General features: G+C 56.3%; 7 protein-coding genes across 7 annotated transcripts; 4 read left to right on the forward strand and 3 right to left on the reverse strand.

The window, feature by feature from the left end:
* Positions 1-1,104: 1,104 nt before the first annotated feature.
* On the forward strand, positions 1,105-2,562 carry HETIRDRAFT_120969 (uncharacterized protein; the record flags this gene model as incomplete). Its single annotated transcript, XM_009552124.1, has 1 exon — positions 1,105-2,562. One exon carries the CDS (start codon positions 1,105-1,107, stop codon positions 2,560-2,562), a length of 1,458 nt encoding a protein of 485 aa, XP_009550419.1.
* Positions 2,563-2,571: 9 nt separating this feature from the next.
* On the forward strand, positions 2,572-3,216 carry HETIRDRAFT_58110 (uncharacterized protein; the record flags this gene model as incomplete). Its single annotated transcript, XM_009551374.1, has 1 exon — positions 2,572-3,216. A coding segment is annotated over one exon (645 nt), but the record flags the coding sequence as incomplete, so codon positions are not given.
* A 1,133-nt stretch (positions 3,217-4,349) lies between these two features.
* HETIRDRAFT_325939 (uncharacterized protein) lies at positions 4,350-6,980 on the forward strand (the record flags this gene model as incomplete). Its single annotated transcript, XM_009552125.1, has 1 exon — positions 4,350-6,980. One exon carries the CDS (start codon positions 4,350-4,352, stop codon positions 6,978-6,980), a length of 2,631 nt encoding a protein of 876 aa, XP_009550420.1.
* Positions 6,981-7,467: 487 nt separating this feature from the next.
* HETIRDRAFT_454390 (uncharacterized protein) lies at positions 7,468-9,348 on the reverse strand (the record flags this gene model as incomplete). The annotated part of the gene is made up of 5 exons (XM_009552126.1): positions 7,468-7,820; positions 7,882-8,179; positions 8,234-9,043; positions 9,093-9,256; positions 9,291-9,348. 5 exons carry the CDS (start codon positions 9,346-9,348, stop codon positions 7,468-7,470), a joined length of 1,683 nt encoding a protein of 560 aa, XP_009550421.1.
* A 1,219-nt stretch (positions 9,349-10,567) lies between these two features.
* Positions 10,568-10,786, reverse strand: HETIRDRAFT_325153 (uncharacterized protein; the record flags this gene model as incomplete). The annotated part of the gene is made up of 1 exon (XM_009552127.1): positions 10,568-10,786. A coding segment is annotated over one exon (219 nt), but the record flags the coding sequence as incomplete, so codon positions are not given.
* A 447-nt stretch (positions 10,787-11,233) lies between these two features.
* HETIRDRAFT_454391 (uncharacterized protein) lies at positions 11,234-13,088 on the forward strand (the record flags this gene model as incomplete). The annotated part of the gene is made up of 5 exons (XM_009552128.1): positions 11,234-11,517; positions 11,584-11,653; positions 11,716-12,345; positions 12,402-12,693; positions 12,745-13,088. The coding sequence occupies 5 exons, from the start codon at positions 11,234-11,236 to the stop codon at positions 13,086-13,088; spliced, it is 1,620 nt and encodes a 539-aa protein (XP_009550423.1).
* A 485-nt stretch (positions 13,089-13,573) lies between these two features.
* HETIRDRAFT_411418 (uncharacterized protein) lies at positions 13,574-21,023 on the reverse strand (the record flags this gene model as incomplete). Its single annotated transcript, XM_009552129.1, has 5 exons — positions 13,574-15,979; positions 16,163-17,118; positions 17,223-19,943; positions 20,079-20,237; positions 20,867-21,023. Coding segments are annotated over 5 exons (6,399 nt in total), but the record flags the coding sequence as incomplete, so codon positions are not given.
* Positions 21,024-21,720: the final 697 nt, after the last annotated feature.

A 21,720-nucleotide genomic window follows, 5' to 3' on the forward strand; every position in this document is an offset into this window, starting at 1 on the left:
TCGGAACCCATATGGACATCTCACCTACCTCCTTATCTTCTCTGATCGCTAAGGCTTGGCGCCCATTCGACATCTACTCTCATTTCAGGTTCGATATTTTACTTAGGGGCGCTGTTTACTATAAAAACCTACATACAACTCTGGAATAAAGCAGCTTTCGCACCCCACAGTTCAGAGCTCATTCGCACTCGTCTCAACCATCGAAATCGTCTTCATCGACTCCCGAAAACTTGTCATCTTCGTCGTTCGGCCTTGTTCGCGTTCGTACTCGTCTCTTCGCTCGTACCCCTCGTCCTTCCTCGTATATTGTCAGAGTCCCGTGTGGCTCTTGAAGCACGTAGTTGTCGGTCGCGACACTACCTCCTCGTTACCGACCGAATCGCCGACACGACCGACCGAACGTTCGGTCGGTGTTCGGTGCAGTCCCGAAACCGTTCGGGCGCTATAATCTCCACTCCTCGCTGCTTCTCAAGTGCGCCGTCGATTTCTAAAGTCATCACTAACGATTCCTTGTGTAACAGAAACTAGCTCCAGCACCCCCTGCATTAGAGGTTGTTTTAGTGTTGTGCTCGGCACTTAGAGCCACCTCTAGCGTATCATTTTGGAGCCCACCGCGAGGGGTTAGTATTCAAAATTACCTCAAGGAATCTACGTCGCTCGTCCCGACCAACAGCGGAGCGCGAAGAACGACAAACAGTTATCGACAGCTTCAATACTCAGGAAACATCTGCCGACCGAAGTTTGTTCGGAGACGCCGATATAGTCCCGGAGCATCTATCCCACCATCACTATCTTGATCTTGAATCCTCGCCATCGCTCTCGCCGCCACCCGACTCCACTTTCTTCTTAACCCCACCTTCGTCGCCGAACCGATCGCTACTCCCGCCGATTTCCCCCATCCTCGACCTTGCACTCTTAGAACAATCACCCCCGTCTCCTATCCCATCTCTCCACGACTCCATCTCTCCGTTAATCCCACGCAGCCCCGTCTTCTGGACGCCGACCATCCGACCGACTTCGCTAGAACGCTCCTTCGAACCAGCGACTCCATCCCCGATCACCTTAGCAAACAATACCTTCTCCCCCACCTTTGACTTTCTCACTATGGCAACCCCATCCATGCCCGCTCGTGGAGATCGAACGGCTCCGACCTTTGACCCCCATCAACCCCGCGAATTGAGACGATATTTCGCCGATCTGGACTTCCACTTCGTTCGGTCTGCGGTAGAAGACGAGCAGGAAAGGAAGAAACACGCTTGCCGATTCCTGGACGTCGACACCTGTGAGCTTTGGGAATCGCTCACCACTTTCACCGACGCCACGAAGACATTCAAGGAGTTCTGCGAAGAGGTCTACAGACTATACCCCGGATCGGAGGAAGAGCGCAAATGGTCGGTATCAGATATGGACAAGCTAGTCGGCGAAACGAGCAGGGTCGGCATCTTGTCTCTCAGCGAACTCGGCGACTATCATCGGCGATTCCTGGCGATCACGGTATTCCTCCTCAGCAAGGCACGAATCTCGGTCGCCGAACAGGGACGCGCCTTCGCTAGAGGATTCCAACCAGAGCTATGGGCAAGAATCTCTCAACGTCTACAACTCAAGTTCCCCGATCATTTCCCAGACGACCCATACAACCTCCAGGACATCCACGACGCGGCCCGATTCGTCTTGCACAGCACCACATCCGCCTACAGCACTACGTCCACCGACATCTCTCGAGCAGCCCCCGCTGCGCCGCCCACCAACACGATCAAGGCCGAAGACCTGGCGACCATGTTCGAACGGCTCACCGACACCTTCGTCAAAGCCATTGCAGCTCAGGGGACGTCCAGGCCAGCCGATCGACCATCCCGACAACCAGGACAAGGCGGCGATAACTGCATGTTCTGCGGCAGTCCCGAACACTTCATGCGCGCCTGTCCCGAGGTCAATGAATACATTCGGATCGGCAAATGCAAGAGGAATATCGAGGGGAAGGTTGTATTGTCAAGTGGGGCATTCGTACCCAGAGAAATCACGGGTAGTAATCTGAAGGACCGAGTTGACGAATGGCATCGCAGGAATCCAGGCCAGTTGGCGACCGGACAGATGATGTTTACGGTAAATGCGGCGCCGACTCACCCGATGACGATAGCCTCCCGTCACGATTCACCCTCATTGCTGGATGTCACCCCAACTTACCAACTCACCGACGTCCAGCGAATTGCGAGCCTCGAACGCGAACTATTCGCGCTCCGAACACGGGGCGCAAGGGCACGAGAAATGGCGCAGACGGGACGTTCGGCACCTACCCCTTCACCGGCTCCCGAACGACGAGCGAGGACCGAAACTCCCGAACCCGAACCCCGACCAACCACCCCGACTCAGCGACCGCCCCCGGTACCAGCCAAGGACGATGCTCCGATCCACCCATACGCCAAAGCCCAGGACGCCACCTATGCACCACCGCACGAACGCAACATAGGGGCCCCGGCAAAGATACCATCGGCAAAGAAGGACGCTCCGGCCTACAAAACCACGGCGCCGATCTACGACGAGAAGGTAGCAGCCGAGGTCTAAAACAGGGCGATGGCCACTCAGGTGACGCTTACCCAGCGCGAACTACTCTCCCTCTCCGCCGAAGTCCGTTCGCAGGTCAGGGAAGCCACGTCGGCACGCCGATCACCTACCAAAGACGCCAGCAATGTTCGGACCTTCTACCAAGATGCCGATCTACCCTACGCCATCGACGATCTCGAACCACCGACTCGACCGACCGTCTCCTCCTTCGTCAATGTCCTGCACCAGCCGGAAACACCTCCACCTGGCGCGATCATCATCCCCGACACGTACGAAACATATCTGAAGAGTCTACAGCCCGGTCAGGTTCCTCAGCCGTTGATAGTCGCTAAAGAATCTTCAGCCCTAAGGTCCATTGTTCCCCTCGTCGATCACCAACAGGAAGTCGAATGCGTCATCGATCCGGGTTCACAAGTCATCGCCATGTCGGAAGGCATTTGCAATGAACTGGCACTCATCTACGACCCTGAAATCGTCCTCAATATGCAGTCGGCGAATGGCGAAATCGACCGATCCTTGGGCCTCGCACGCAACATCCCATTCCTCATCGGCGATATCACCTTGTACCTCCAAGTCCACATCATTCGTAACCCAGCCTACGACGTTCTCCTCGGTCGGCCCTTCGACATCCTCACCGAAAGTATCGTCAAGAATTATTCAAATGAAGACCAGACGATCACCATCAATGACCCGAACACGGGACGACGAGCCACCATTCCGATGATTAGACGAGGACCCCCTCGAGTCCTTCACCGAAGACAAGCGGGTTTTCGCGACTCGATGAATTGATCCGAGATCAAGGAGAAGTTGCACTGATCATTTCCACCGATCATGATACCCCCAATTTCCCACTTATTGAAGCGTCCTCAGATTTCCATTCTCCATCTCCCTCTCGTCGCGATCTTTGTCTCAAGTACATTATGGCCTCCGATTTGGGGCCCGAAAATCATCTCAAAAACAATCTCAATTTCGATATGTCGTCCTTATTTTCCTCAGTCGTCCCCGGTTCTTTCCATTCCACTAATATCGCCGACCCGGTCGCCATCTTCGCCGCCAAGCGCAAGTACAAACCGGTTGCACAGAAAACACGACCAGTCTTGGCCGACCTCCCCGAAAAGTTCCGAATCGTTCGGAACATCCTTGGTGACCCTCTCGCTACCCTTCCGACGCTGACACCGAACCCCCCACCCTTCACGCCGACCGGCAGATACACAGCCGAACGGCGCGACCTCATCGACAAAGTCCACTCGGACGACTTCCTTTGGCCCGCCGAATGACAGCTCATGCACCATTTCATGTGTCTACAAGAGATGGGATTTGCCTGGGACGATTCGGAACGCGGACGTTTCCGCGAGGACTTCTTCCCACCAGTCAATATGCCGGTAGTCGAGCACAAGCCCTGGGTTCAGCGCAACATTCCGATTCCACCAGGCATCTACGACGAAGTGTGCCGACTTATCAAAACCAAGATCGCCGCTGGAGTCTATGAGCCGTCGAATTCGTCCTACCGATCGCGCTGGTTTACAGTCGTCAAGAAGACGAATAGCACCTCCACTGGCACCAAACTCCGAATCGTTCACAGCCTCGAACCCCTGAACGCCGTCACCATCCAGCATTCAGGTGTGCCCCCATATACCGATCAGATCGCTGAACAGTTTGCAGCTCGCGCTTGCGGCGGCATTCTGGATCTCTATGTTGGATACGACGAACGAGGGCTCGCCGAATCATCTCGCGACTTCACCACATTCCAGACCCCGTTCGGTGCCCACCGACTCGTCACCCTACCCATGGGATGGACGAATTCGGTCCCGATCTTCCACGACGACGTCACCCACATCCTCCAGCCAGAGATCCCAGACACCACCATTCCTTTCATCGACGATGTCCCGATTCGGGGCCCACCGACCCGATACGAACTTCCGAACGGAGGCTTCGAGACGCATCCCGACAACCCCGGCATACGACGGTTTGTGTGGGAGCACTTTCAAGGCCTCAATCGGGTGGTCCAGCGGATGAAGTACAGCGGAGGGACCTTTTCGGGACACAAGGCGACACTCTGCGCAGCCGAAATCACGGTAGTCGGCCATCGGTGCACGTACGAAGGAAGATTACCCGACGAGTCTAGGGTAGAGTCAATTATGAAGTGGGGACCTTGCAGGGATCTCTCGGACGTTCGGGCATTTTTGGGGACGATCGGTGTCGTTCGGATCTTCATTCGGAATTTTGCACACAGGGCGCATGCACTGACTATGTTAACGCGCAAAGATTTTCCATTCGTGTTCGGTCCAGACCAGATAGCAGCCCAAGACGACCTCCGGTCGGCACTGCTCGAATCGCCAGCCCTCCGGCCGATCAACTATGGGTCGGCAGCCAACGTCATCCTCGCCGTCGATACCTCACAAATCGCGGTCGGCTTCCACCTCTGTCAATGCGCACTCGACAGTCCGCGGGTTCGGTACTATGCTCGATTCGGCTCCATCACCCTTAACGACCGCGAATCGCGATTCTCCCAGCCGAAGCTCGAGCTCTACGGTCTCTTTCGCGCCCTCCGATCGCTCAAAATGTATCTCATCGGCGTTCGGAATCTGATAGTCGAAGTAGACGCACGCTACATCAAGGGCATGCTCACTAACCCGGATCTCGAACCCAGCGCCAGCATCAATCGGTGGATCGTCTCCATCCTCACCTTCCATTTCACACTTGTCCACGTCCCCGGCACCTCTCACGGCCCCGATGGTCTCTCCCGACGACCACCGCAACCCGCCGATCGACCCGAACCCGAAGACAACTTTGACGACTGGATCGACAATCTCTACGGCTTCCTCCATCAGATCAACAACACGTTCCCCACCTCCATCTCAACTTCGACCACCGCCATCTTCACCTCCTCACTCATAGGTGACCCCCCGACCGATACCGACTCCGACGACGAAGGCCCGACCATCGACTATTCGGATATCCCAAGATCGCAAAAAGCGTTGGAAGCCGAAGAACGCCTATGGTTGGTCCGCGACTGGCACCGAACATTGGTTCGGCCCCCCTCTCTCTCCGACTCCGAATATGCTACCTTCCTACGATATTGCACTGAGTTCTTTATCGCAGCCGACAAGCTATGGAGAAAAGACTCGCACGGTCGACACAAGATTGTTGCAGCCCCTTCTAGTCGGATCACAATTCTCACCGCCGCCCACGACGACGTTGCTCACAAGGGATTCTACGCCACGACCGCCTTGATCGCCGAACGCTTCTGGTGGCTGCACATGAGGCAAGATATTTCGTGGTTTGTTCGGACATGTCACCTTTGCCAGATTCGCCAGACTCGCAACGTCCTCATTCCCCCGACCGTCGCCACGCCTGCACCACTCTTCGCGAAGATGTATATGGATACCATGCACATGCCGACCGCCGGCGGTTTCAAGTATCTCGTTCAAGGCCGCTGTTCGGTATCACACTACCCCGAATTCCGAATGCTGCGACGCGAGACAAGCTCAGCCCTCGCCGACTGGATCTTCGAGGATATCCTGTGCCGATGGGGAACATTGGTAGAGATCGTCTCCGACAACGGACCAGCGTTCGTCAAGGCGCTCGACCAGTTAGCGAAAAAGTACCACGTTCGGCACATTCGTATTTCGGGCTACAATTCCCGCGCCAACGGCATCGCCGAACGACCTCACTTCGATGTTCGGCAGGCTCTGTTCAAAGCCGTTGATGGAGATCAGGCCAAGTGGAATCGTGCAGCTCATTTCGTATTCTGGGCTGATTGTATTACTGTTCGGCGCCGAATGGGTTGCTCGCCATACTTCGCAGCGACCGGAACCCATCCCCTTCTCCCCCTCGACATCGCCGAAGCCACCTACCTCCTGCCACCACCGACCACAACCCTCAGCACCACCGACCTCATCGCCCGACGGGCCATAGCCCTGCAGAAACGCCGATCGGACCTCGCCCACCTTCGCAGCTCGGTAGTCGGCGCCCGAGTCCAGGCCGCCATCCGATTTGAACAGCAGCATTCAGCCACCCTTCGCGACTTCAATTTCCACCGAGGCTCGCTTGTCCTGATGCGCAACACAGCCATAGAAAAGGCGCTCAATCGGAAGATGCGACCACGGTACTTGGGACCTTTGCTGGTGATTTCTAGGAACCAAGGAGGAGCGTATATTCTGGCCGAACTTGACGGATCGGTCTTTGATCGGCCAGTGGCAGCATTCCGCATTATTCCTTACTTTGCTCGCAGATCTCTGAAGCTCTCCGACCTTGAAGCCCTCCTCGACATCTCACAAGCACGCCTTCGGGCCATGGAAGAATCCAGATCGAACGACGACGACGCTGAAGACGACGATGCCGACGAAGAGGATACCGACACCAGCTCCATCCGATCAGCAGAAGACGACGATGTGGCTTCGGCGACTTCCGACTAGACCCACCCTCCCACCCTTCGCTCTCTTCGGTCGGTGACTGGGGACAGTCACGATTTCAGTAGGGAGGAGGATGCACAGATATACCCATTCCTTATTCCGATTCATTCGTCACAGACATGGACTGACACCCGATTATTTCCGCATCTCTTAGTATTTTTGCCGCCGACCAATCGCCGACCGAATAGTCGGCACTCATTTTCCCCGTCACTCCTTCAAGTACCAAGCCGCATTGAAGACTTCTTCCGATTTGCGCAAAACCATAGGGTTTTATGCCTGTGATGACATACTGAGGCTTCCCCTAATATTCCAATTTATTCTCTTCATTTCTGCCGAACGCTTCGCTTACAACTACATTCACACAGCCATTTCGCCGACCGATTTTCCGAAACAATGCCTCTAGTCTTCACCGAACGTCTCAGTTAACTCAGGACAGTCCCTTCACTTTTATGATACATTTTTACTATACGACAGAACCCTCGAAGCTATTCTACTCATCGGGAAGAAAGTCGTCCGACACCGACCTTCCCGAATCGTCTGCCTCCGACGAGTCCTCGACCAAGACAACGTCGGTGGACGTGGATGGACCCGCCCGCACCTCGAGCGACTCTAGCTCAGCCTGCCACATCGCGACCGATCGCGCCAGCGAAGCACGCGTACCCTCAGCCACCGCGATGCGGTACCGAAGCTCAGACGCGATGCCTTGGGCGACGATGGGCGAGAGGCGAGAAGAGTCGGAAGGAGCGGGGAAGGCAGCCGAACGAGCACGGGAAGGGCGGGTAGGAGCGAGGACGGCCCTAGCCGTGGTAGGAAGCCGCTGGACCGGCTTTCGGGTGCGAACGGCTGCACCGAACAATACCGAACGATGAGCTCCCATCTCCAATCCAACCGAAAAATGACTTACCTTTCGTTTGGGCGATGCTATCCCCGACTGACCGCACGGGGACAACCACCTCTACCTTACGACGCTTTAAGGGACGTTCCCTTTCCTCCGCCTTGGGCGCCGACTGCTCCTTCGACTTCCCCTTCCCCTTCGACTTCGACTTCCCCTTCGCCTTCTCCATCGGCATCCACCCGGGCTGGAAACTACACCCCTTCGACTCCCTGGCACACTTAGTGCACGAAACCAGCCCAGGTCTCTGGTAGCAACGGAACGCCTTGGTCAGAAAGGCGGTTGTACAGCGGTGACAAGCGTAGTCGGCCTAGAAGAAGGACGGTTAGCAAGAGGAAACGGCGGCAAGAGGGAGGGAACTCACCAGTACATCACCGGGTAACAACTCTGGCGGATCTTCGAGCATTTTACCGGCACCATTCCGCTCCACAGGGGACCTAACGGTCGACATTCGGCCCGTCCCAGGGCCGAGAGGAAGGACAACGCGTCCAAGAGGTGGCGTCCGTTGGTGAGCAAACTCGACGACAACAGCCGCAGCCGACTGTTTGCCCTTCACGTCGGTCGGGGCAGCGGCGGCGACCAGACCCACGCTCATTCGGTCCAGGGCATCGGTTGCGGATGCAAGCGCAGAGTCGGCGGACGGGTCGGGATAGGACGAGTCGGCGGACGGGTCGGGATAGGACGAGTCGGCGGACGGGTCGGGATGGGATAAGTCGGCGGACGGGACAGGATGAGAAGAGGAAGCGGCGGCGGAGGGAGAAGGAGAAAGAAGGAAGAGAGGGAGAGGGAAGACGGACTCGGCCTCGAGCTCAGCCAATTGACGCTCACCCTCTTCAGGATCGAGCGAGCCATCAAACATCGCGTCCACCAGCACCCCCCGGCGCCGTTCACGATCTACTTCAGCCGACTTCCGAGCCGCAGCAGCCCGCGTCGCCTCAGCTTCGGCAGCCTCCTGTTCGGCGACGGCAACACGCTCCCTCTCCTCCACTAGTGCCTGTTCCTCGGCCGCCTGTTGTTGCTGCAACGCGACGCGCGCCGCCCGCTGCGGCAGGATTCGCGCTCCCCATACCAGCCAGTCGTCAGTAGCCATCGAATCGAGACCACGTTCGGCCTCAGCGATAAAGTCGGCAAGTTCGGGCACGTCTTGCCCACGCGCCGAACGGTCGAAAACAGCCTGTCGGGCGTCAGCAGCCAGCAGAAAACGAGAGGAAGGACTGACTCACCACCCGTTTGGCGAACCCTTGCCCCCAGACCTCGTAATCCTCATACTCGGCAGCGCCGTCCGGGAGGGAGAGCATGTAGTCGGCGAGTTTCGCCTTCAGGACAGAGATAAGGGACGACATGAGAGACGAAGAGGCAGGAAGGAAGGCGATGAGGGACTTAGTCGCTGGAGAATCAACGATCATCAGGATTGTGGTCACCTGACAAAGCCCCGTGCCGCTGCGTTCGGCAGAAGCCGCGATACACGCCACCGCTCATTGCCGATCCTTTTCCCACGTAACTTGCCACGCCACCACATTTTCCACGCCAATTTTTTTCCCGCTCCGACTCATAGCCGCCGACCACTGACTGGGGACAGTCAGGATTTCAGTAGGGAGGAGATGATGAGCATGCACCCGCGCTAGGGTCCGAGGGAGGGATTCGGGAAGCTTTGGGGAAATACCGAACAGTGCTAGACAAGTACCGAAGTCGCCGACTTTTACCGAACACGGTCGGTCCCTACCCGACCGACGACAAGCCACCGAAGGACGATTCGGCAGCACTTGGGTCAGTTCGCCCACACTTCACGTACTTACCATGACCGCACAGGAGGGTTACGATAGGTGTGTACGAGATCGGAGCCAGTATTCCGTATCGGCCGATGTCCTCCGTGAGTCGGTCGGTCCTTATCGCTTATCGTCCCGACTTCCGCATGGTCGGTCAAACACGATCTTACACCATTGCTTGGCCACCCTGGTCGTACGATACCTCTTCTTTATTTTTCATTGGTTCTCCAACGCCTGTTCCTGCTACCTACACTCGGGCGATGGATCCCGAACGTTCGGGATTTCGACATCACTGATTACCTTTTACCTTATCACCTTCGGAACCCATATGGACATCTCACCTACCTCCTTATCTTCTCTGATCGCTAAGGCTTGGCGCCCATTCGACATCTACTCTCATTTCAGGTTCGATATTTTACTTAGGGGCGCTGTTTACTATAAAAACCTACATACAACTCTGGAATAAAGCAGCTTTCGCACCCCACAGTTCAGAGCTCATTCGCACTCGTCTCAACCATCGAAATCGTCTTCATCGACTCCCGAAAACTTGTCATCTTCGTCGTTCGGCCTTGTTCGCGTTCGTACTCGTCTCTTTGCTCGTACCCCTCGTCCTTCCTCGTATATTGTCAGAGTCCCGTGTGGCTCTTGAAGCACGTAGTTGTCGGTCGCGACACTACCTCCTCGTTACCGACCGAATCGCCGACACGACCGACCGAACGTTCGGTCGGTGTTCGGTGCAGTCCCGAAACCGTTCGGGCGCTATAATCTCCACTCCTCGCTGCTTCTCAAGTGCGCCGTCGATTTCTAAAGTCATCACTAACGATTCCTTGTGTAACAGAAACTAGCTCCAGCACCCCCTGCATTAGAGGTTGTTTTAGTGTTGTGCTCGGCACTTAGAGCCACCTCTAGCGTATCACCGATCTCGTAAACATCTATCGTAACACTCCTATGCGGTCATGGTAAGTACGTGAAGTGTGGGCGAACTGACCCAAGTGCTGCCGAACGTCCTTCGGTGGCTTGTCGTCGGTCGGGTAGGGACCGACCGTGTTCGGTAATAGTCGGCATCTTCGGTACTTGTCTAGCGCTGTTCGGTGTCTCCCCAAAGCTTCCCGAATACCTCCCTCGGACCCTAGCGCGGGTGCATGCTCATCATCTCCTCCCTACTGAAATCCTGACTGTCCTCAGTCAGTGGTCGGTGGCTATGAGTTGGAGCGGAAAAAGTGGCGTGGGAAAAGTGGCGTGGAAAATAAGTGGCAATGTGGCAAGTTACGTGGGAAAATGATCGGTAATGAGCGGTGGCGTGGGAAGACTAGCTGTGGCGTGCGCAACAGTGATTGAAGCGGAGTCGGCAAAGTCCCGTGGCGTGGAGACTGGGGTGGAGGCGTGGAAAAAACTTGAGTGGGATCGGATTAGGTGAGTATGTGGCTGAGGCATGGGAGTGGTGCGGCAAAAGGCGGTGAATCGGCAAAGAGCGATGGCGTGGAAAGACCTGGGTCAATGTGCGAGAGAGACCGAAGCGGAGCCGGCAAACTCCTGTGGCGTGGCAACTGATTAGGTGAAGGGGTGGCTGAGTCCTAGCGCCCAAGCTAGACGCTGGCATGAGAGTTGTGTCGGCAAAAAGCGGTGGCGCGTATCGCGGCCTCTGCCGAGCGCAGTGGCACGGGGCTTTGTCAGGTGACCACGATCCCCTGCCGATCGTTGATTCTCCAGCGACTAAGTCCTTCATCGCCATCCTCCTGCCGCTTCGTCTCCTCGTCCGATCCTTTCGGCCTTCCAACATGTCCTCCATCCTCTCTGTCCTCAAAACCAAGCTCGGGGAGTACATGCTCGCTCTTCCCGACGGCGCCGCCGAGTACGAAGATTACGAGGCCTGGGCGCAGGGGTTCGCCAAATGAGTGGTAAGTCGGTCCGTCCCTTTGCCTTCTGCTGGCTGCTGACGTCCTTGCAGGCTGTTTTCGATCGTTCGGCGCGTGGGCAGGACGTGCCCGAACTCGCGGCCTGGGTCGCCGAGGCTGAGAGTGGCCTCGATCATGTTGCCACCGACGACTGGCTTGCCTGGGGTTCGCGCATCTTGCCGCAGCGTGCGGCGCGCTTTGCAGCGCAGAAACAGCAACAAGCGGCCGAAGAACAGGCCCTGGCAGAGGAGGCTGCGCGGGTCGCTGTCGCCGAACGTGAGGCTGAGGAAGCCGAGGCGATGCGGGCTGCCGCTGCCCGTCAGTTGGCCGAAGAAGATCGTCAGCGGCGTCGGGAGGCCTTGGTGGAGGCCATGTTCAACGGGTCGCTCGATCCTGAACAGGGTGATCGTCAGCTGGCCGAGCTGGAGTCAGAGTCCGTCTTTCCCATTCCTCTCTTCTTTCACTCCCCTTCTCCTTCTACCGCCGCGTCCTCCTCTCATCCCAATCCGTCCGCCGACTCTTCTCATCCCGACCCGTCCGCCGATGATTCGGAGCTTGCGTCCGCAACCGATGCCCTGGACCGAATGAGCGTGGGCCTGGTCGCCGCCGCTGCCCCGACTGACGCGAAGGGCAAGCAATCGGCTGCTGCCGTTGTCATCGAGTTCGCGCGTCAACTGACGCCGACCGCTGGACGTGTCGTGCTTCCTCTGGGTCCTGGCACAGGCCGAATGTCGTCTGTTCGGCCTCCTGTGGAGCGGAACGGAGCTGGTAAGTTGCTGCAGGATCCCCCGGGCTTGTTGCCGGATGACGTCCTCGTAAGTCCCCTCCCTCTTGCCGCCTTTTGTTGCTTGCTGACCCTTCTTTCTTCTAGGCCAAATACGCGTGCCATCGGTGCGCCACCGAGTTTACCACTGTAGCTTTTCGGTGCTACACGAGGGCCGGCCGAGTTTCTTGTACGAAGTGCTCCAAGGAGCAGAAAGGCTGTAGCTTCCAGCCCGGGTGGATGCCGAAGGACAAAGGGAAGTCAAAGGGGAAAGGGAAGTCGAAAGCGAAGGCGGCCGAAAAGTCGGGGGAGCCGGAACCATCGCGCCCGACTAAGAAGCGTAAGGTCGAGGTACTCATCCCCGAACGATCTGTCGGCGAGAGTATTGCGCGGACTAAAGGTGAGTAATCAATTCGTCATTGCTGGGCTGTGAGCTCATCGTCTTGTCTAGCTGTTCGGGTTCGGAAGCCCGTCCAGCGTCTCCCAACCACCACCTGTACCGTCCTGGCCCCTTCCCGTCCCCGTTCTTCTGCTGTCCCCGCCCTGCCCGACTCCTCTCGCCTGTCTCCTGTCGTCGCGCAAGGCATCGCGTCGGAGCTTCGGTACCGCATTGCTGTGGCCGAAGGTACTCGTGCCTCGCTGGCGCGTTTGATCGCGATGTGGCAGGGTGAGTTGGAGGTTCTTGAGGCGCGTTCGGGTGGATCGGCGGTTTCGGATGTGGTGTTGGTGGAAGACTCGTCGGATGCCGAGGATTCGGGAATGTCGGTGTCGGGCGACTTTGTTCCCGATGTGTAAAGTAGTTTCAAGGTGTCGGTAGTACAGTAAAATGTAAAATAACAGTGAAAGGACTGTCCTGAGATGAACGAGACGTTTGGCGAAGACTAGAGGTGTCGTTCGGGAAATCGGTCGGCGAAATGACTGTGTGAATGTACTTGTAAGCGAAGCATTCGGCAAAATGAAGAAAATAAATTGGAATATTAGGGGAAGCCTCAGTATGTCATCACAGGCATAAAACCCTATGGTTTTGCGCAAATCGGAAGAAGTCTTCAATGCGGCTTGGTACTTGAAGGAGTGATGGGGAAAATGAGTGCCGACTATTCGGTCGGCGATCGGTCGGTGGTAAAAGTACTAAGAGATGTGGAAACGATTGGGCGTCAGTCCATGTCTGTGACGAATAAACGAAGATAAGGAATGGGTATATCTGTGCATCCTCCTCCCTACTGAAATCGTGACTGTCCCCAGTCACCGACCGAAGAGAGCGAAGGGTGGGAGGGTGGGATCTAGTCGGAGGTCACCGAAGCCGCATCGTCGTCCTCCGCCGATCGGACTGAGCTGGTGTCGGTATCTTCATCGGCACTATCGTCTTCGGCGTCGTCATCGCTCGATCGGGATTCTTCCATGGCCCGAAGGCGTTCCTGCGAGATGTCGAGGAGGGCTTCAAGGTCGGTGAGCTTCAGAGACCTGCGAGCAAAATAAGGAATAACGCGGAATGCTGCAACTGGCCGATCAAAGACCGATCCATCGAGTTCGGCCAAAATATACGCTCCTCCCCGATTCCTAGAAATTACTAGCAAAGGTCCTAAATACCGTGGACGCATCTTCCGATTGAGCACCTTTTCTATGGCCGTGTTGCGCATTAGGACAAGTGAGCCTCGGTGGAAATTGAAGTCGCGAAGTGTGGCCAAATGCTGTTGTTCGAATCGGATGGCGGCCTGGACACGGGCGCCGACTACTGAGCTGCGAAGGTGGGCGAGGTCCGATCGGCGTTTCTGCAAAGCGATGGCATGTCGAGCAATGAGGTCGGTGGTGCTGAGGGCCGTGGTCGGTGGTGGTAGAAGATATGTGGCTTCGGCAATGTCGAGGGGAAGGAGGGGATGGGTTCCGGTCGCTGCGAAGTATGGCGAGCAACCCATTCGGCGCCGAACAGTAATGCGATCAGCCCAGAATACGAAATGAGCTGCACGATTCCACTTGGCCTGGTCTCCATCAACGGCCTTGAACAGAGCCTGCCGAACGTCGAAGTGAGGTCGTTTGGCGATGCCGTTGGCACGGGAATTGTAGCCCGAAATGCGAATGTGCCGAACGTGGTACTTCTTTGCTAGCTGGTCGAGCGCCTTGACGAATGCTGGTCCGTTGTCGGAGACGATCTCTACCAGTGTTCCCCATCGGCACAGGATATCCTCGAAGATCCAGTCGGCAAGAGCTGAGCTTGTTTCGCGTCGCAGCATCCGGAATTCGGGGTAGTGTGATACCGAACAGCGGCCTTGCACGAGATACTTGAAACCACCAGCGGTCGGCATGTGCATGGTGTCCATATACATCTTCGCGAAGAGTGGTGCAGGCGTAGCGACGGTCGGGGGAATGAGGACGTTGCGAGTCTGGCGAATCTGGCAAAGGTGACAGGTCCGAACAAACCAGGAAATGTCTTGCCTCATGTGCGGCCACCAGAAGCGTTCGGCGATCAAGGCAGTCGTGGCGTAGAAACCCTTGTGAGCAACGTCGTCGTGGGCGGCAGTGAGAATTGTGATCCGACTAGAGGGGGCTGCAACAATCTTGTGTCGACCGTGTGAGTCTTTTCTCCATAGCTTGTCGGCTGCGATAAAGAACTCAGTGCAATATCGTAGGAAGGTGGCATATTCGGAGTCGGAGAGAGAAGGGGGCCGAACCAATGTTCGGTGCCAGTCGCGGACCAACCATAGGCGTTCTTCGGCTTCCAACGCTTTTTGCGATCTTGGGATATCCGAATAGTCGATGGTCGGGCCTTCGTCGTCGGAGTCTGCATCGGTCGGGAGGTCGCCTATGAGTGAGGAGGTAAAGATGGCTGTTGTCGAGGTTGAGTTGGCGGTGGGAAACGTGTTGTTGATCTGATGGAGGAAGCCGTAGAGATTGTTGATCCAATCGTCAAAGTCGTCTTTGGGTTCAGGTCGATCGGCGGGTTGTGGTGGTCGTCGGGAGAGACCATCGGGGCCGTGAGAGGTGCCGGGGACGTGGACAAGTGTGAAATGGAAGGTGAGGATGGAGACGATCCACCGATTGATGCTGGCGCTGGGTTTGAGATCCGGGTTAGTGAGCATGCCCTTGATGTAGCGTGCGTCTACTTCGACTATCAGGTTCCGAACGCCGATGAGATACATTTTGAGCGATTGGAGGGCGCGGAAGAGGCCGTAGAGTTTGAGCTTGGGTTGGGAGAATTGCGATTCGCGGTCGTTAAGGGTGATGGAGCCGAATCGGGCATAATACCGAACCCGCGGATTGTCGAGTGCGCATTGACAGAGGTGGAAGCCGACCGCAATTTGAGAGGTATCGACGGCGAGGATGACGTTGGCTGCCAACCCATAGTCGATCGGCCGAAGGGCTGGCGATTCGAGAAGTGCCGACCGGAGGTCGTCCTGGGCCGCTATCTGGTCTGGGCCGAACACGAATGGAAAATCTTTGCGCGTTAACATTGTCAGTGCATGCGCCCTGTGTGCAAAATTCCGAATGAAGATCCGAACGACACCGATCGTCCCCAAAAATGCCCGAACGTCAGAGAGATCCCTGCAAGGTCCCCACTTCATAATTGACTCTACCCTAGATTCGTCGGGTAATCTTCCTTCGTACGTGCAGCGATGGCCGACCACCGTGATTTCGGCTGCGCAGAGTGTCGCCTTGTGTCCCGAAAATGTTCCTCCGCTGTACTTCATTCGCTGAACCACCCGATTGAGGCCTTGAAAGTGTTCCCACACAAATCGTCATATGCCGGAGTTATCGGGGTGCGTCTCGAAGCCGCCGCTCGGAAGTTCGTATCGGGTCGGTGGGCCCCGAATCGGGACATCGTCGATGAAAGGAATGGTGGTGTCTGGGATCTATGGCTGGAGGATGTGGGTGACGTCGTCGTGGAAGATCGGGACCGAATTTGTCCATCCCATGGGCAGGGTGACGAGTCGGTGGGCGCCGAATGGGGTCTGGAACGTGGTGAAGTCGCGAGATGATTCGGCGAGCCCTCGTTCGTCATAGCCGACATAGAGATCCAGAATGCCGCCGCAAGCGCGAGCTGCAAACTGTTCAGCGATCTGATCGGTATATGGAGGCACACCTGAATGCTGGATGGTGACTGCGTTCAGGGGTTCGAGGCTGTGAACGATTCGGAGTTTGGTGCCAGTGGAGGTGCTATTCGTCTTCTTGATGACTGTAAACCAACGCGATCGGTAGGACGAATTCGACGGCTCATAGACTCCAGCAGCGATCTTGGTTTTGATGAGTCGGCACACTTCGTCGTAGATGCCTGGTGGAATCGGAATGTTGCGTTGAACCCAGGGCTTGTGTTCGACCACCGGCATATTGACTGGAGGAAAGAAGTCCTCGCGGAAACGTCCGCGTTCCGAATCGTCCCAGGCGAATCCCATCTCTTGTAGACACATGAAATGGTGCATGAGCTGTCGTTCGGCGGGCCAAAGGAAGTCGTCCGAGTGGACTTTGTCGATGAGGTCGCGCCGTTCGGCTGTGTATCTGCCGGTCGGCGTGAAGGGTGGGGGGTTCGGTGTCAGCGTCGGAAGGGTAGCGAGAGGGTCACCAAGGATGTTCCGAACGATTCGGAACTTTTCGGGGAGGTCGGCCAAGACTGGTCGTGTTTTCTGTGCGACCGGTTTGTACTTGCGCTTGGCGGCAAAGATGGCGACCGGGTCGGCGATATTAGTGGAATGGAAAGAACCGGGGACGACTGAGGAAAATAAGGACGACATATCGGAATCGAGATTGTTTTTGAGATGATTTTCGGGCCCCAAATCGGAGGCCATAATGTACTTGAGACAAAGATCGCGACGAGAGGGAGATGGAGAATGGAAATCTGAGGACGCTTCGATAAGTGGGAAATTGGGGGTATCATGATCGGTGGAAATGATCAGTGCAACTTCTCCTTGATCTCGGATCAATTCATCGAGTCGCGAAAACCCGCTTGTCTTCGGTGAAGGACTCGAGGGGGTCCTCGTCTGATCGTCGGAATGGTGGCTCGTCGTCCCGTGTTCGGGTCGCTGATGGTGATCGTCTGGTCTTCGTTTGAATAATTCTTGACGATACTTTCGGTGAGGATGTCGAAGGGCCGACCGAGGAGAACGTCGTAGGCGGGGTTTCGAATAATGTGGACTTGGAGGTACAGGGTGATGTCGCCGATGAGGAATGGAACGTTGCGTGCCAGACCCAAGGATCGGTCGATTTCGCCGTTCGCCGACTGCATATTGAGGACGATTTCGGGGTCGTAGATGAGCGCCAGTTCATTGCAAATGCCTTCCGACATGGCGATGACTTGTGAGCCCGGATCGATGACGCATTCGACTTCCTGCTGATGATCGACGAGGGGAACAATAGACCTTAGGGCAGACGATTCTTTAGCAACTATCAATGGCTGAGGAACCTGACTGGGCTGTAGATTCTTCAGGTACGTTTCGTACATGTCGGGGATGATGATCGCGCCAGGCGGGGGTGTTTCCGGTTGGTGCAGGACATTGACGAAGGAGGAGACGGTCGGTCGAGTCGGTGGTTCGAGATCGTCGATGGCATAGGGTAGATCGGCATCTTGGTAGAAGGTCCGAACATTGCTGGCGTCTCTGGCAGGCGATCGGCGTGCCGACGTGGCTTCCCTGACCTGCGAACGGACTTCGGCGGAGAGGGAGAGTAGTTCGCGCTGGGTAAGCGTCACCTGAGTGGCCATCACCCTGTTGTAGACCTCGGCTGCTACCTTCTCGTCGTAGATCGGCGCTGTAGTCTTGTAGGCCGGAGCGTCCTTCTTTGCCGATGGTATCTTCGCCGGGGCTCCCATGTTGCGTTCGTGTGGTGGTGCATAGGTGGCGTCCTGGGCTTTGGCGTATGGGTGGATCGGAGCATCGTCCTTGGCTGGTACCGGGGGCGGTCGCTGAGTTGGGGTGGTCGGTCGGGGTTCGGGTTCGGGAGTTTCGGTCCTCGCTCGTCGTTCGGGGGCCGGTGAAGGGGTAGGTGCCGAACGTCCTGTCTGCGCCATTTCGCGTGCCCTTGCTCCCCGCGTTCGGAGCGCGAATAGTTCGCGTTCGAGGCTCGCGATTCGCTGGACGTCGGTGAGTTGGTAAGTCGGGGTGACATCCAGCAATGAGGGTGAATCGTGATGGGAGGCTATCGTCATTGGGTGAGTCGGCACCGCGTTTACCGTAAACATCATCTGTCTGGTCGCCAACTGGCCTGGATTCCTGCGATGCCATTCGTCAACTCGGTCCTTCAGGTTACTACCCGTGATTTCTCTCGGTACGAATGCCCCACTTGACAATACCACCTTCCCCTCGATGTTCCTCTTGCATTTTCCGATCCGAATGTATTCGGTGACCTCGGGACAGGCGCGCATGAAGTGTTCGGGACTGCCGCAGAACATGCAGTTGTCGCCGCCTTGTCCTGGCTGTCGGGATGGTCGATCGGCTGGCCTGGTCGTCCCCTGAGCTGTGATGGCCTTGACAAAGGTGTCGGTGAGCCGTTCGAACATGGTCGCCAGGTCTTCGGCCTTGATCGCGTTGGTGGGCGGCGCGGCGGGGGCTGCTCGAGAGATGTCGGTAGGGGTCGTGCTGTAGGCGGACGTGGTGCCGTGCAAGACGAATCGGGCCGCGTCGTGGATGTCTTGGAGGTTGTATGGGTCGTCTGGGAAATGATCGGGGAACTTGAGTTGTAGACGTTGAGAGATTCTTGCCCATAGCTCCGGTTGGAATCCTCTAGCGAAGGCGCGTCCTTGTTCGGCGACCGAGATCCGTGCCTTGCTGAGGAGGAATACCGTGATCGCCAGGAATCGCCGATGATAGTCGCCGAGTTCGCTGAGAGACAAGATGCCGACCCTGCTCGTTTCGCCGACTAGCTTGTCCATATCCGATACCGACCATTTGCGTTCTTCCTCCGATCCGGGGTATAGCCTGAAGACCTCTTCGCAGAACTCCTTGAAGGTCTTCGTGGCGTCGGTGAAAGTGGTGAGCGATTCCCAAAGCTCACAGGTGTCGACGTCCAGGAATCGGCAAGCGTGTTTCTTTCTTTCTTGTTCGTCTACTACCGCAGACCGAACGAAGTGGAAGTCCAGATCGGAGAAATATCGTCTTAATTCGCGGGGTTGATGGGGGTCAAAGGTCGGGGCCGTTCGATCTCCACGGGCGGGCATGGATGGGGTCGCCATAGTGAGAAAGTCAAAGGTGGGGGAGAAGGTATTGTTTTCTAAGGTGATCGGGGATGGAGTCGCTGGTTCGAAGGAGCGTTCTAGTGAAGTCGGTCGGATGGTCGGCATCCAGAAGACGGGGCTGCGTGGGATTAACGGAGAGATGGAGTCGTGGAGAGATGGGATAGGAGACGGGGGTGATTGTTCTAAGAGTGCAAGGTCGAGGATGGGGGAAATCGGCGGGAGTAGCGATCGGTTCGGCGACGAAGGTGGGGTTAAGAAGAAAGTGGAGTCGGGTGGTGGTGAGAGCGATGGCGAGGATTCAAGATCAAGGTAGTGATGGTGGGATAAGTGTTCTGGGACTATATCGGCGTCTCCGAACAAACTTCGGTCGGCAGATGTTTCCTGAGTATTGAAGCTATCGATAACTGCTTGTCGTTCTTCGCGCTCTGCTGTTGGTCGGGACGAGCGACGTAGATTCCTTGAGGTAATTTTGAATACTAACCCCTCGCGGTGGGCTCCAAAATGTTACGCTAGAGGTGGCTCTAAGTGCCGAGCACAACACCAAAACAACCTCTAATGCAGGGGGTGCTGGAGCTAGTATCTAATACACAAGGAATTGTTAGTGATGACTTTAGAAATCGATGGCGTACTGAGAAACAACGGGGAGTATGAGATTATAGCGCCCGAACGGTTTCGGGACTGCGCCGAACACCGACCGAACGTTCGGTCGGTCGAGTCGGGGATTCGGTCGGTAACGAGAAGGTAGTGTCGCGACCGACAACTACGTGCTTCAAGAGCCACACGGGACTCTGACAATATACGAGGGAGGATGAGGGGTACGAGCGAAGAGACGGGTACGAACGCGAATGAGGCTGAACGACGAGGATGACAAGTTTTCGGGAGTCGAGGAAGACGATTTCGATGGTTGAAACGAGTGCGAATGAGCTCTGAACTGTGGGGTGCGAAAGCTGGTTTATTCCAGAGTTGTATGTAGGTTTTTATAGTAAACAGAGCCCCTAAGTAAAATATTAAACAAGAAATGAGAGTAGATGTCGAATGGGCGCCAAGCCCCAGCGATCAGAGAAGATAAGAAGGTAGGTGAGATGTCCATATGGGTTCCGAAGGTGATAAGGTAAAAGGTAATCAGTGATGTCGAAATCCCGAACGTTCGGGATCCGTCGCCCGAGCGTAGGTAGCAGGAACAGGCGTTGGAGAGCCAATGAAAAATAAAGAAGAGGTATCGTACGACCAGGGTGGCCAAGCAATGGTGCAAGATCGCGTTTGACCGACCATGCGGAAGTCAGGAAGATAAGCGATAAGGACCGACCGACTCACGGAGGACATCGGCCGATACGGAATACTGGCTCCGATCTCGTAAACATCTATCGTAACACTCCTATGCGGTCATGGTAAGTACGTGAAGTGTGGGCGAACTGACCCAAGTGCTGCCGAACGTCCTTCGGTGGCTTGTCGTCGGTCGGGTAGGGACCGACCGTGTTCGGTAATAGTCGGCATCTTCGGTACTTGTCTAGCGCTGTTCGGTGTCTCCCCAAAGCTTCCCGAATACCTCCCTCGGACCCTAGCGCGGGTGCATGCTCATCAGCGTCGTCATAATTTCCCGGATCATCGAAAGCATCCCATGCATCGAGCTCGGATCGAGTCCAAGAGCGATTTCTTCTAGCCTCCGAATCAGCGCGGCGAGTTCTGCGGCTACTTCGGTTATTCTGTCCCTCGTCTGTACGAAATCGAGCACTAGGAGGAGGCGTTCCAGGCCGGTGTCGAACACTCCCGCCAGTAGTTGTTCCGCGGCGGAGGGTTGCCTGGGTTCCTCGACTTCTTCTTCCCTCGTTTCTTCGATAGACGGGCGGTTCCTCCTCGTCGGTGCCCCCATGGGATAAGGGAAGATTTCGTACCCGGTGAGAGGGGGACGTCGTGGGATTGCTATGTGTTGGGCGACTTTCCCGTGGCCTCGGTGGAGGGCGTTCCACGACCGTGCACGGAGCCCTTCTTGGATTTGGTACAGCCGTGGGACGTTCTCCGGGACGTGGTACATTCCAGACGACAACACGGAAAGGGTCGGTCCTACTTGGTTGGACGGCGCCCAGTTCTCCGGTGAAGAGGAGAGCTGGAAGGAGCTCTCTGTTGACATACTGGGAGAATTCGTCGGGATGGATGAGGAGAGCTCGTGGTCGTCCGTCGTTATGTTCATACCAAGAGGCGGTGTCGGGGTCTGTTTGGAGGGCGAGTCCTCTGATCTGGAGACTGGCACTAGCCAGTCGTCGAGGTATGTCG

This window comes from Heterobasidion irregulare, assembly GCF_000320585.1.
Source record: "Heterobasidion irregulare TC 32-1 unplaced genomic scaffold scaffold_09, whole genome shotgun sequence".
Lineage (NCBI taxonomy): Eukaryota > Fungi > Basidiomycota > Agaricomycetes > Russulales > Bondarzewiaceae > Heterobasidion > Heterobasidion irregulare.